The following is a 15,809-nucleotide window of genomic DNA, read 5'->3' as shown; positions in this document are numbered from 1 at the left end:
ATTACAATAAACTTACAAAAATTGCGTATAAAATGTAGTAATGATTATCTGAGTTTAAAAAAATATGTTGTGTCTAAACAATAAAATAATATTAAAAAAATTTATTTTTGAATGAAAAATGGCGTGTTAATTTTTTTTAATGATTGCAAGTTAATTTTTTAATGAAAAATATGTTGTGTCTAAACAATAAAATAATATTAAAATAATTTATTTTTGAATGAAAAATTGCAAGTTAATTTTTTTTAATGATTGCAAGTACTCCAATTACACTCCATTTTTTTACAATTACATTCCATCCATCAAAAACCAGATTTTAGGCCCTTTTCATATTATATTTAATTTTATATCATTTTTATGCACTTATTACACATATATACATAGTATTTTTATATACTTTTTAAATGCATTTAATGATGTTAACTTTACTTTTTCCCACTGCTTCTTAAATACACTTTTAATACTTACCTTAATTTCAAAAAGGGTTCTGCTCTCAATATCTGATTCAACAAAGAATTTAAAAACTCCTCAGGATCTAAAAAGTAAAAACATTTTTTAATTGTTCAATCATTTTATGTAATCTCATTACCCTTTTATAACTTTAAAATCATATATTTTAGAAATATAATATATAATTTTTGCTAATAATCAAGCATCACATATTTATAAGCAAAAATATTGAAAATAAAACAACCTCTGATAATCATATTTATAGGGTAATTAAAATGTTATACATAAATAAATTTTTAAATAAATAAATAATTTGTTTTAATACACAGGAAGGAAAATTAAATGATACATCAATAATTTTAACAAAAAGAGTACGTAAAACAGCTAAAATGAACATATTGTTTTTATGGCAAACTATTTTATGGCATTGTGTCTTTGCCACTGTAGGTTTCAGATGATATGAGTTGTATGCCTAAACCCATAATTGGGGTAAGGTGGGAGAACTCCTCACATCGCTAACAAACAACAATTACTAAGGCTTTAATATTCTAGTGTTTCCATTGGTTCCTACTGAGTTGGCACTTTTGATACACACATTCTTTCAGACAGTCTCTAATTGGTTAGCTGGATGAACAGCTCATATAACTGCACAAATGGAGACAAGCTAATGTACAGCTTATGAAACTTCTTTATTTGTGCTTGTTGTTAGATCTAATATTAATATGAAAGCCCATCATTTAGAACTGTGCATAACTTTTGAGTATTTTTTTCATACAAAAATTTATCTTGCTTAATTCAGATTCTAAATACAATTATTATAGTGATTTTAATTACAAGATTAAACTGCATGCCATACATTTAACAAAGGGTAAAAGAAAAGGGAATAAAGAAGGACATTTTCAAGATAAATGAGAATATATGTACTTTTGAGGTGTTCTGTGGAATAAAATTTTATTTTTTAATTGTAATAAGGATATATCAGTTCCAAAACAATACAATTTATATTGTCATTATGAAACAAATCATAAAGAAAAACCTGAAATATTGGAAGGCAAACTTAGGACAGAACCATTTCAGTTTCTAAAAACCTAGGTGTTTTTACCCCCTCCCCCCCCCCCCGGTAACAAATAAATCCAGTGAAGCAACAGTTTACATAACTTTTTCGTCTTATGCACATTACTGCAAAATAATCAAAACTATTTACTGATGAGAAATTTCTTAAACATTATTTGATTAAATTAACATTATTTGATAATCTTAAACATTGATAAGCTTCTTTGTCCTGAAAAACAATAATAATGTAAAAGTATTAGTTTGTTTTCATTAGTAAATGAAAGAACATACCAATGAAATTGCTTGTGACTTATAACATCAAATAAAAGAAAAAGAACATAGATTTTGCAACATTCTCAATAGCAGTTCATAAGAGTTCCTGGCATCATAGATGTAGCACAACTTGCTGTTTTCATATGGGTATTATTGATGAATTTGAAGTAATGAAGTAACTACTGGAAACAATTCATATCAAAAGGGGAAGGGAAAGGTAAACAGGATATTTTTTTTCTGATATATAAATTGTAACAGACACATTAAATTCGGATAAAGTGATTGGATTTCTCAAAAGATGAAGCAGCCACTATGATTGGAAAAAATGCAGTAAAATTAAGAAACATAATGAAAGAGAAAAATTTCAGAATAATTTTGGTCAAAATACTTTGCATTATTCATCTAGAAGTAATGGGTGGCCATAATTAAACGGACAGTGCTCACAGTGTTTTGTAGTGCGATCTATTTGCGAGAATGACGCCACATTTTCTAGGAAGATTAAACAAGACGGGGGAAGAAGGAATCCGCGAAAAAAAAAATTAGTTTCAAAAATCACTGCTAGGGGAATATTTGGCGCTGTGTAATAGAAAATAGAGTGTTAACAAATGCAAATCAATACGGAAATTACCTTTTATTTTGCATTCAATGCAGTTCAATGTGGCTGCCGTTGTTGTGGACCACATATTGCATTCTGTGCACAGTATGCACAACAGCAGAAAGTAACATGTCTGCAAGAATCTCTCATACAGTCAGTGATATGTTATCCTTCAACGTAGCCATGTCCTGGACCACTCCTTGATAGACCTTGGACTTAAAGTAACCCTACAGCCAGAAGTCGCATGGGGTAAGATCAGGCAACTGAGGTGGCCATGCAATTGGAAAGTAGCAGCTAATGACTCTTTCTGTTGTGAATTTCTGTCATAGCATCTGTTGCACCTGTACAGAAACGTGTGGAGGGGCTCCATCTTGCATGAAAATGATTTCCCCCAGGCATTGTCTTTGTTGAAGTGCTGGAATAACAAAGCTGTTCAACATGTGGTGATATTTCTCTATGGTAACAGAACAGGTTTCCGGTCCTGTCGGGGTAATGTTCTCATAGAAGAATGGACCTATGATAAATTTCACTGTGAATCCACACCAAACAGTTACCTTTGGTGAATGTAAGGGAACTGCTGTGACTGCATGTGATGATTTGTCATTCCAAGTTCAGCAGTTCGAGTATTCACAGTTCCATTCAGGTAAAAGTGGGCCTTGTCTCCCCATAAGATCATCCATCACGGCTAAGTATCATCCACCTCCATTCTGGCAAGATAGGTGAGAGCAAAAGTCAATCGCTTATCATGGTCGGGGTACAGTAACTCCTGTACACGGCTGATCTTGTACGGATAGAAGTTGATAATCTTTCGTAAGATTTTCCATACCGTACTGTAAGGCATATCCATATTCCATAATGCATATCCATAATAAAAGGTTATTTTATTCTGTATTAATTTGCATTTGTTAACACTCTATTTTCTATTACACAGCGCCAAATATTCCCCTAGCAGTGACTTTTGGAACTTTTTTTTTTGCGGAATCCTTCGTCCCCCATCTTGTTTAATCTTCCTAAAAAATGCGGCATCATTCTCGCAAATAGATTGTGCTACAGAACACTGTGAGCACTGTCAGTTTAATTATGGCCACCCGGTACTTTCTGTAAATATTTGCAAATGGATATGCTATGGATATGCTATATTATAAACTTTACCTGTGAACAAGTTCTTAATCATAAAAAAATTTGTTCTATTTCTTGGAGAAACAAAATTGAGTAGAAAAATATGGTTAATTATATTGGCGTGAGGTGGTTGAGGAGCTATATTAGACTGGTTTTTGATTTAATAAAAGAAATAAAAATTTTCATGACACAAAAAGGAAAACCACCAAAGAGAAGCATATATTTTGCATTTCTTGTTGACTTAAATGGTCATTTAAATATTCTCAATAAAGAGCTGCATGGAAAAAATAAACTTATCACTGACATGTATGCTTGTATTAAAACTTTTAAAATTGCAAACACTAAACAAAATTTTTTTAATTTATAATTTCTTATATTTTAAATTTTGCCCTATTATTTCAAATGAAAAATCTCATAATACAGTTTTACAAAAAAGAGTGGGAGGGACAAAAAGAATTATTATGACAAAGATTTATACAAAAACATAAAGGCTGTAATGATTTGGATTGAGATTTTACATCTATTTTCATCATCATTAAAAACATGCATTAATAACACACCAAAAAGTCTAAAAATGTTGGCAGTTAATTGACAGTATGATATAAATCTTATTCAAAAATTTGAAAATAGAGATTTCACTAACTTTTATCTGTACTTTCCAAAAGGTTTTCACAAATTCTTGCAATAAGAAAATTTCTTTCCTTTGTTTGGAAATATATTTATATGTGAACGGTTTTTTTCAACAGTTGAAAATTAACAAGTCTAAGAAAGAACCTTACTGACTTATGAGCATTTACAATTCATGATGAAGATAATTTTATGCAATTTTTCTTCAAGGCTATAAATTTTATCAGAATCAAAATGCTTATCAAGTATCAAGTTGTAGTAACAAATAAAAATACATATTTTTCTGTGTGTTGAAGAAAAATTGAATACAGTCAAAAGTTGTTAATTTGGACACCCATAATCCGGAATGATCTATAATCCGGACCTCAAAGCTACAAACTTTCTGCGCATGCGTCATGTTGATGCATGCGCGTAAGACCTTTACCGCTACGAATTTGCGTGTGCGCGTGCGCAAAATACGTTTACGAATGCGCGTTTAATGTATAACGGACGGGATAAGCTAAGCTAAAATTATCTAATTATCTATTTCAGTTAATGTTGCAGATTGCGTTGTTCCTTAATCTTCGAATTGGATCCGGATTATTATTTTTTGCAGACTGTTAGAGCAATTTTATAAAAGTAAACTTAAACTTTCGATTTTGTCAAATAGAATTTCCAATATATATTTACTAATATGTAAAGGATATACAAAGCGAAAGTATCTTTCGGAGTCCATTAAACAAAATGTGGAATTGCTGCAAAAAAATGGATAAAGGCATATATTTTGTTAACTAAACTTTAACACTTGTTTATCTAAACTTTAACGTTTGTTTATCTAAACTTTGTTTATCTTTAACGCGGCTGCGGTGTGCAATGAATTCACTATCCTTATCTTAAGGGCAGATGTTTTTATTTTATTTGGCTTATAATTGCTTACTCAATGTAGTATTTCATCTCGATGTACTTCATCTTTGATATGATTTAAATCAAATGCCTCGTCATTATAATTCGCTTCCGATAGCGAAGAAAGTGACAGAGGTTATTGAAAACAAAAAAATTTCGATTGACAAATTAGTCGGTATTCTCGACACAGCAATTATAGGACGTGAACAGCGAAACTTTGTAACTGAACAAGAAATTATGTCTGTTTATAGAATTAAAGAGAATGTATTATCACATAAAAAACGAATCAACTTAAACAACTTACATTGAAAGAAATGTTTAATAAAGTAAACAAATAAATATTAAGCTTTTTTTTGTAAATTTTGATACCCTTTAGATCATAATTGTTCTTTATTTCGTAAATTACGGTTTTATATTTTTAATTTTATAATTTCTGCATGCCATTTTACCAGATTTAAACTGATGATCTATAATCCGGAAAAATCGATAATCCGGAATCGCCGAAGTCCCGACGAGTCCGGATTAACGACTTTTGACTGTAATTAAAAGAAAGAAAAAAGGTAACATTAATCATTCTTAAAATTTATACAACTTGGAAAGTTTTTGCAATTTGTTTAAGTTAAAAAGTAAGTAAATTAGTGGTTAAATAAATGTATAAGAATTTAAAAGAATGCCAGCTTGAAAATTTAATATTTAGCAGATAATAAGTGTAATTACAAAGTGTAGCCAACAAAAATTTGTTGCAGGTACCAACCATTAGATTTCAGATAGAAATAAATGTAAATTTTAATTTCCGTCTTTTCATTATTATCATTGTTGTTGTTTATACAGTCAAAAGTTGTTAATTCGGACACCCATAATATGGAATGATCTATAATCCGGACCTCAAAGCTATAAACTTTCTGTGCATGTGTCGCATTGACGCACACAAAGTAAAGTTATAACTTCAATTTCAGAAACACTTTGAAACATTTACACCAACAGCAAGGATATATTAAAAACTCACATCCCTTATTAACCTTATCCAATCATTTGGATACTTTCAGTTTTAGTGATTTTATTTAAAATATTTTTTATTTTATGTGTTGATGCTGTAATCAAAGAATGAAAATTTTAAAAGTTAATTTTATAGTAAAATTTATCTTACATACATGACTATGCTATAAAAAAGACCTGTAAATTTAAAATGAAAAATTATGTATTCCAAATTTGATATTTAAATGAAGTCCCACAATAATTTAAATAATTTGTTTTTCAAGTATAATTCTATTGTTTGTTCCTCCTCCAGCAAATCACAAAGAAACCAAATCTTCAAATAAAATAAAATAAAATAAAAAAATCTGAGAGCTTTCAGATTTTACATTTAGCCCAAAAGGACTTTTTTTAACGTTTTGTGTGTTACCTTTATTTATTAAATGTTCTTTGCACTTAAACCATAAAATTCAATTCAACAGCAATATTGCAAAATAATTTTAAAATAAGCATATATTTAGAATTTCCAATACACATTCTCGTGCACTAGAGTTCCCCCCCCCCGTATAGTTTTGAGGTTGCTTGCTTTGAAATCGTTAAGTTTGTGAATCAGAAATTCATATTTTGAAGTTTTATAAGATATTAAATCAATAATAAAACAAATTCCAAATTAGGGCTTCCAGATGCAAATATTCGGTGAAAGATCATTTTATTCAAAATTTCATGGCTCTAGGTATTGTTGTCTTATCACAGTGCAAGAAACATACATACATTTATGCAGATTCTTCATTATTTAATTTCTTTAAAATATAACAGGGTGATAATATTTGGTGGCAACAATTTGAAAAGTGAACCAACACAAAATGTTAAAACAAAATCAATAGCCCTTCTGAGCTAAAAATTTCTGAAAGGTGCCACTTTTGAATCAACAGGTGGTTTTCAGAAATTTTTGCTTCAACCTTGATAATGCTGCAGGTTAAATTTGAAAATAATTTTGCATCATTTCACAGATCTTAATATATTACTAAATTGCATATTTGCAGAATTAATGAAGGTAAATTATAATAAAAACAGGTTTCCAAATACTTAACTTCTGTTTAAAAAAAACTGACACGACTATTCTGAAATAACAACATATTAAATATAAAAAATAAATAATGCACATTTTTTCACAAATAAAATAAGATATTTATGGATATCTAACACAGTTTTAACTGACTGAGTATCAATTAATCAGTTAAAACATTACATCAAATTGTGAAATATGAACAGTTTCTACATTAATATGAAATATCAATATCGAAACTATTAGTTTTAACCTAGTTATAGATAAAATCCATATTATAATTATTCAGATGTTAAAAATTATTACTTTTCACACACACACACACACATAAATATTTGAACTTTACAATACCCTTCTCTTCTGATGTTAGACCTCTGACAGAGCTCAGTCTCTCAAGGCGTTTCCTGAGTTCCATAACCCGGTCAGCACGTACATAAAAATTCCTAAAAATATGGAATTCGATATGATAAACATATATGTAGAGTGAAGTTCATATTAAACATTACATAACATTCATATTAGATATTGCATAACATTTATTAATAATACCATGTTTAACATCACCCAAACGGTATAGTGGTTAGTGGAGCCTACTGCAATACCGATGGGTCTAGGTTCGAATCCCGTAGAAGACATGGATGTTTGTAAATGTATAGTGTCAGTGCGGCATGGCGGCACTCTAAATATGCAATGAGCTGAAAGTCCTCTTGTGTGGATTTATGGAAGGGGAGAGGGGTGGAAGACCCCTGGATCCCCCCCCCGGTGCTCTCCCTCAAAATTGGAGTGGAAAAACAGATGCCCAACTTCTCTTAGGAGTAGGTTCTAGCAACCATTGTTCCATGTAATATGGACAAGACAACAACAACAACCATGCTTAATAGTTTATTGAACAAAAATACAGGGTGACTCAAAAGCCCATAAACATTTGAAAATTCAATTAACTCACTGAATAATGTAGGTAGAGAGGTAAAAACTAACATGCTTGAAATTTCATGGGATTTTATTGAAAGCAAAAAAAAAAAAAAAAAAAGTACTTAAAACAGCCAACAGATGGCACTTCATATGATAAAAAAGAAATAATTAGCATAACAACTGAATTTTAGCAAAGACTGTTCTTCATAACAAAGGTTAAATATGTCGGTCGCCATACCTTTAGTCGAGGGACAATATTTTGAACAGCACTGTAGAGCATATCTGTATGGTGAGAAACTGTCATCAGATGTTGTCTTATAGCATCCCTAATGAGGTCGGACGATTGTGGTAGACATCCAATTTCAGGTAACCCCATAACCAATAATCACACGTATCGACACCTGGGAACCTGATAGGACAAGCATGATGAAAGTGGCAGGTCAGTACATGATCTTCACCAAACAATGTGTGCAAAAGTTCTTTCACAGGTGTAGCAATGAGGAGTGTGCAATCCTGCATAAAATTCATGCCTTAGAACAAGTGTTTATCAACCAGACTTGTGATGAAGCAATTCTGTAACATATCGGTGCACCTCGCACCCATCACACTGAAAGTTTGAATACCAGCACTTATTACACAGCTCAATAACGATCCAACGATCAACTGCCACAGTGGCAGCAATAGAATTTATGTGCTTTGAATTGCAATAGCGGACATCTAGCGCGCATCATTTCCTCAAACAAAAGGGTCCAATCATGATTGATGTGATAAATGCACATCACACAATGACCCAACACCTGAAGGCAAGGATAGAAAAGTGACAAAGGCATGAAGGAACTGATTCCCTCTCTCACTGCAGCTCATTTCATACATGATTCTCATATGGCATCACTGATATATTGTTGCCTAGTGCCATATGTTGGCCTTTTGTTGCTCTCTCTTCTTTTTTTTTAGGGGGGGGGGCTTTCAATAAAACCCCATGTCATTTCAAGCATGTGTGGCAATTTTTACCTCTCTAATTACGTGAAATATTGAATTTCCAAATGTGAATGGACTTTTGGGTCACCCTGTACTATGAAAGCAAAATTTTAATTTTGTTTACTTCAGAACTAAATAAATGCTTTTAAAATACTTATATAAGAAATCTATACTAAAATGAAAAAGAAAAACAAAAACTGTTGCTAAAAGCCAAAATTTTATTGTTTTCATTTAATATTTTTATTTTTACTAGTAATAGTTCCTACGCTCATATTTCCCATCCTTGTCTTAAACAATAATATGCTCATAAACTTATAATAAGCCTTTCTGATGTGCAGTCATACATCATTGATTTTGATATACTATTTATATAATGCTGATGATGCAGAATTTTAAACAATAGCAAAAATGGAGAAAATTTTAATTAGCAGTTGTTGCCAGATATGTGAAGTTTCCAGATAGTTGAGTGCATAGTAGAAAAGTGATTTTGGATCACTGGAGAAAGAATTTTTTGATCTTATGTTTTAAAAACAGTCAGCTTCTTTGTTATGAGCTATAACATTACATTTAAAGTTATGTAAGATTTTGGGAAAAAAATGTATTTCATAGATCAAACCTAATATATTTCATATATATTTCAACCTAATATATTTCAATTCAATATATGAAATTAAAATATCTTATCTAATTATAAATGCCATCAAGCATGAAAGCTAGCAGGGATGCCACCAAATTTGCGGCAATCGTTCTGGTAGAAGCTTACAGGAAAACGATCATTCTTTATTTAATTAGAATCATAAGATTCAAGTTGTGGATGCAATTGTATAAAACAACTCACATCACATATCATCATTTTTCATTTTGCATCACCATTATTTATTCATTTTTAAATAAAATTGCACATTGTGGGCATTAATACACATTTTTCTTGATGCCAGGATCCCATAACTTTGAAAATACACCACACTGTTTCATAGTCTCATAGATCTCAAACTGTAGCCTTTTTTCAAACAGCAATTGGAAGCAGATGAATAACAGTTATCTTATACTTTCTTTGCAAAAACTTAACTGACTTATCAAGAATTAATCTGGTTTACATAAACCTAAGGTGAAGATCTTACAACTGTGTTGTGACAATACATTTTTACATCATTGGCAGTACATCACACTATTTGGCAACATAGGGAAGTATATGTTAATGAAGGGAAAGTATACATTAAGTAGCAATTTTTTAAAAATAACTGTAAGATCTTTGTCCAAGATGCATTTAACAGAACTGAGAAGGCTTTGATCGCCTCTGTTAAACAAACCAGGGAGCATACTGATTGCAATACACAAACTAAAAGTTTTCTGTGAACATTGGAGTCTCTCATATGCTCTCACGCCATAGCAACAAAGAACTTCTAAAGATAGTTAGTTCCCTTTAGCAGTTCTTTGGTAGCAAATCTTTAGTTTTCCTTCTGTGAACTGTATCCTATTCCAAGGATGAATTCTTGGAAAAATACGATGGATATAAGATAGTTCTCCTTCTTTTAGAAGCAATGATCTTCATCTTTCCCTAACAGCTGAATAATTCTGTTAACATATTTGAAGTTATCAGTGGGATTTCAAAAGCCCTGTATGTAATTTCTGATGGCTTTATAAGTCTCCCATTTGCTTAAGTTTTCAGAAAGGATGTTAAAAAAAGAACTGAAATTATAAAAATTTTCCAGTTACTTAAGCTTTCTGGTTCGTTGAATGCCAGATAATCAGGCTTTATATATATATATGTGTGTGTGTGTGTGCTACTAAGATTGACAAAGTTATAATAATGATATTGATAAAATAATCATGAGAATAGTAATGGAAATAAAAATCATAAAATATGTTTTCTCAAACTTTTTCATCAGCTTTCTATACTAGGTTATCATTAATGATGGACAGTTGCTGTCTTTGTCACTCATCATCAAGCTTTATAATTTCATCCTTATCTAAGAAGTTTTCTGATGTTTCAAGAAGTGTTTTGTATGAAATTGTGACAGAAGGCTTAAATTACTGAGAGTTGTGTTCTCTATAGGCACCAAATATGGTTATCAAATCAAGTGGCATATCTCTATGAAGATAGAATTCAGAAGCAGATCATATGATAAGTGTTTGATGGTGAAATTTAAGGCCTAGGCTTTCACTTAAAAATAAAATTATTAAAAAAATTGCTTTTGTGGTCATGTAACATCAAAACAGTACTTACTAGATAAAATATGCTTTACATTAGAAATCAAATGATGCAGTTTTAATAAATTTATAATTATAACCACGGTGACATAATTCTAAACACTGTTAGCTTCTTAAATATTTATTCTTCTCCCTTTCTCCTTTAAAACTAGTATTACAGTGAAGGTATGCATGTTGGTCTTTATTGTTAAAATGCATTGAGATTTTAATATTAACTTCATAAAAAGAAATATTACCAGACATATAGTAGCCTAAAGGGTGGAAAAGAAAGTATTCTCTGCATTTTTCTGTGCAATGCCTGTATAAAAATATGACCAATGGGTATGGCATTAATGACATGTGGGGTAAGGTGTTTTTTCTAAAATGTTTTGATAGCCTGTGTAGAAACATATGGTACAAAAGAAATGTCTTAAATGTTGCAACCAGACATATTATCTTTTTTCAAGAATAAAGCAAAAGAAGGAGCACAATAAATTTTGACTTTTTACATTGGCACTGAAACTCCAAACACAAAGATGTTATGGATGAAAATGACAATAATATATTGGATTAATAATCCTTCTCATCTCTCTAACTACACCATATGCTCTATCTTTTCCTACTGAACTTCAACTATTGAAAACAAATCATCACCGCCATACTCTTCATGGCTTCCAATGTGTTTGCTCTCTTTTTTTTCCCAAAGATGAAATTAAATCATAAAAGTATATTTTTTTCTATTTTTATGGTTTATGCAGGTATCATGTTATTACTTTGATACATAATATTAAAATTTTACTATTATTTTAGATTTTAAAAGTTGTATGTATGATTTGAAGGTTTATTTGAAAATCTAAAAATGCTCAAAACCTTTTTCCATGTAAATTAGTGGCAACTGCTTCTTCATTTTAATCCATTTTGGCTTATGAAAGATTTCACAGTAACATTCTACTTTCATGAAATGACAGAAACAGTAATTTAAACAATATCAAACATAAATTTTATGATTAAACTTCTATACTGTATATTTCTCTTAATGAAACAATATATTTTAATTCCTTTAAAAAATCAAAAAAACAAAGTAATGCTTCAGTTAAAGTCATATAAATAAAAAAAACATACAAGAAGAAAACTGAAAAACATGATTTATTTGTTTAGCAGATACTTACGCTCGAAGAGGATTAACTATTTCTTCTTTAAGAACTCTCTGAACTTCATCATACTCAGCAATGTCATCACTATTTTTTGGCCGATGTAAAATAGAATCAAAAACTCCTGTACAGGAAAACATAGCAAAGAGAGTTGCATCTAAGTAGCATGAATTGTGATGCCCCTGAATACCACGATTTTTTCCATAAAGCAATTTCATATCTTCAGGACTGGATAAGGGTGGTACATCACCAGTAATTGAGGGACAATCTATGCTGCCAAATACTGTTAAAAAATTCAATACAAATACTTCATTAAACAATAAGTACTGCAGTATTTGTAAGTCGACTACTCATTATTCTCAGATATTACAATAAATAAAGGCAATACTAGTACAAAATAAATAATTTTTCTATCATTATAAATACTAATATGTTTGAAATAAACTTCATGTCTATACATAAAAAAGTCTTTAGGTATTTAAATTTTATGATCTGCAACTTCTTCTCTAACGTTTCTGAATATAAGACAAGATAAAGTTCTCTTAATTTAAATTTAAAGATTCAATTTAAATTTAAACATTTAGATCTCCATATTGCACAAATACATATTCAAATATACATAAATGACACATAATTTTATTTTATAGCATAGCCATAATATGATTGAGCTGTGTATACTACAGATTTCATTTTAATAATAAAATGAAAAAGGTTCAGGAAGCACTTAAAAAAACTATAAATTTCAAGTTTAAGGAATTTAATTATTCAGAATCTTGCTTGTATCATTGTCTTGGCAATCTGAAAAACTGTAATATGTTCATATAATAAAAAAGTCACCTTTTAAAAAAGTTTTAAATGTTAGATTATCATTTCAAATTCTACTGCAATGTCCATTAAGATTTACAAAACTTAGCCATACTAAGATACAGGTACAGAATGAAGCAAGGCTGGCACCTGTACATTCCTGAAGGTATACGAGGTATTGCTGAGCCTTGCTAACTGTTAAGTTAAACCGAAATTTTTGATGGAGAACACTCTGAGGGTGGTCCGAGGGTCTAATATCCCTCTTTTTCTACCAACAACCACTTAAGAGGACATTCAGCTCATCATGTATTTTGAGTGCCCCCTTGCTGCACAGATGCTGTACACTTAAAAACATATATGCCTTCTCCAGGACTCAAGCCTGGGCTTATCAATACAGCATTCGGCATCACTAACCACTGTACCATCTATGTGGCACTATACCGAGATAATTAACAACATTTCACAAATACGTTACAAAAACTGAAATAACTTGACCAACTATAAAATTAAATCTTCAGGAGTAACAGAATATCAGTCTCAGTAATGAAATAATGAATGAAAATAACATAGAATGATTAATTATTAAATCATTAGCATAAACTTTCAATTAGATACTGGTGGATTAATGAATTCTTTTAACTACATTAAAATTTATTTTCAGTTTTAAGTAGAATCAGCTAAATTTCAGAAATGAAGTAGCAAAAGGCAAATTATGGCGGTATTCTAATAAAAGGAACTTTTCAAAGACTGGAGAATCCATTCCTATTACAAAACATTAGCATCATATCTATTTTAGGACTACATTCAGCATCACTGGAAGTGAACTCTCTCAAGTTCATATTCTGTATCATAATACCAGTCACTACACATTGATGCAAAAACCATGCTTAGGTGCATTCTTATGTTGCCATTGTCTGCAAACTTAAATCTCATCAAATGCTAAATTTCAGTCCTAAGTTATCCAGCAGAATGCAACATTAGGTAATTACTACATCATTTAAACTTCCAAAATTGTTTTTCTAAACATTAAGTTGAAGAAGATACCTAAAATCTGTGCAAATATCTATTATATACAAAGTGTAACATAGCACTAGTCAGGGGTCATAATATTTAAGTTCACAGATATTTCATTTGATATTTAATTATAAAAAGAAAAAAACAGGATGAAATTTTCTTTCTTCAGTATACCTGCACTTTTTCTTTTTTCAGATTCTTGAAAGCGACTATCTTTGCGACAGTGACTGAGACGGACAAAAAAGGCTTTTCTAGGAGGACATGAAAAATAACGCTTTCCATTGAATGTTCCATCTGTGCAGCTTGAGCTTTCTTCTTCCTAAAGAGAAGTTTAAAACATATTTTTTTTATATCACACTATTTGTGTTTCACTTATAAAGTGAATTTTAGAAAATTCAATCAATTAATAAAATGCTTATTCTGTTATTAGTATTTATCAATTAGCTAAAAGAACATTGTGTGCATTGTAATGAAGTCAGTATTACTTGGTCTTATACTTTATTTACACTTAACAAGATGATGTTTCTTCTTTTATGTTTGGCCCACCAGCGGCCGAGCGGTAAAGTCGCTGAACACTGGTAGTTCGGTCCGAGGTTCGAATGCCGCAAACGGGCTGGCTGCATGGGCATTTTCATGGTTTTCCCCATGTGTAATGTGTATACGAACCAGTTTCCCTTAGAAAGTCCTCCACCAAGGCATCCCTCCCCTTAGGCAGATAGCCCTAGTGTGCTTTGCCATAATTAAATAATCCAATCCATCATACCAGCATCTAAGTTTTTGTCTTTGTTTTTTTCCCTAGGGAGAGTTTCTTTTTAGTTAATTTTATGTAGAAAGTATTCATAATGTCAGTAACTAAATTCAAAAATAAAATGTTTGCACGATACGCAGAAAACGAATGAAACTTTTCATGCTCAACAGATAGACTAAATAATTACTTAATTACTTTTAGAAAGGGAAGAGATTACATGAATATTAACTCATTAGCTGCAGATGCACCCTTCTCTGCAATTGGTAACATGTAGAACACTCTACATTACTAGTTGCACACTTTAAATCCGTTTATACGTGATATCACGATACTCATAGATGCAGAAATACTAATGAGGGTATAAAAAAAATAGTAACAGAAATGTAAAATAAAACTTATGCCTTTTAGCCACCATAATGGCAGTAAGTTCCGATATTTCAAATATCTGCCTAAGGGTAGGGATGCCTTCGTGGAGGACTTTCTACGGGAAACTGGCTCGTATAAATTAAATTATCTATTTCAAGAGATTAAGAGAATAAAATTTTTTAAAAACTCTTTAGGCTGAAGCAATTAACTAAACACATATTTTAATGCCTGTAGTTGCAAAATGCAGGTTATTAAATGTATGTAAAATATAATTTGTTTAATACATATACTTGCAACAGCTTGTATGATTTGAGTACCTAAATGCTTATGGAATTATATACACTGTATACAAAAATATCTGCAAATAATAAAAATGTATTAATTAATAATAATATGGCATACATTATGGCATCCATTCATTTGCCACTCAATGACCCTTTTCTCACATATGTAGCTTGATTAATAAACTGTGACTTTCTAAAGCCATTTTTACAATTAGACAAATCTAAGGGTACCAAAATACTTTGTTCCTGGAAACAAACAAGAAACAAACTGTTTGGTTTCTAAAATCCCATTAAATGCTGTTTAATTTAATACTAAACAAATATTATT

General features: G+C 30.7%; 1 protein-coding gene across 4 annotated transcripts in view; it reads right to left on the bottom strand.

Moving 5' to 3' along the window:
• The window catches only part of CYLD (ubiquitin carboxyl-terminal hydrolase CYLD), a 200,480-nt gene that overhangs the window by 17,915 nt on the left and 166,756 nt on the right, over window positions 1–15,809 (bottom strand). For all 4 annotated transcript variants that reach the window (XM_085827465.1, XM_085827469.1, XM_035358375.2 and 1 more), the window contains 4 exons: window positions 14,258–14,402; window positions 12,284–12,548; window positions 7,386–7,477; window positions 466–532 (listed from right to left, as the gene is read on the bottom strand). In XM_085827465.1, the coding sequence (XP_085683591.1) occupies window positions 466–532; window positions 7,386–7,477; window positions 12,284–12,548; window positions 14,258–14,402 (569 nt within the window). The remainder of the gene's footprint in view (window positions 1–465; window positions 533–7,385; window positions 7,478–12,283; window positions 12,549–14,257; window positions 14,403–15,809) is intronic.

The sequence above is a fragment of the Stegodyphus dumicola genome, chromosome 1, assembly GCF_044657685.1.
Source record: "Stegodyphus dumicola isolate Sdum_Otavi_A_Nest chromosome 1, ASM4465768v1".
Taxonomy (NCBI): Eukaryota; Metazoa; Arthropoda; class Arachnida; order Araneae; family Eresidae; genus Stegodyphus; species Stegodyphus dumicola.
The sequence above is the reverse complement of the archived record's forward strand: the minus strand, read 5'-3'. Positions and strand labels throughout refer to the sequence as shown.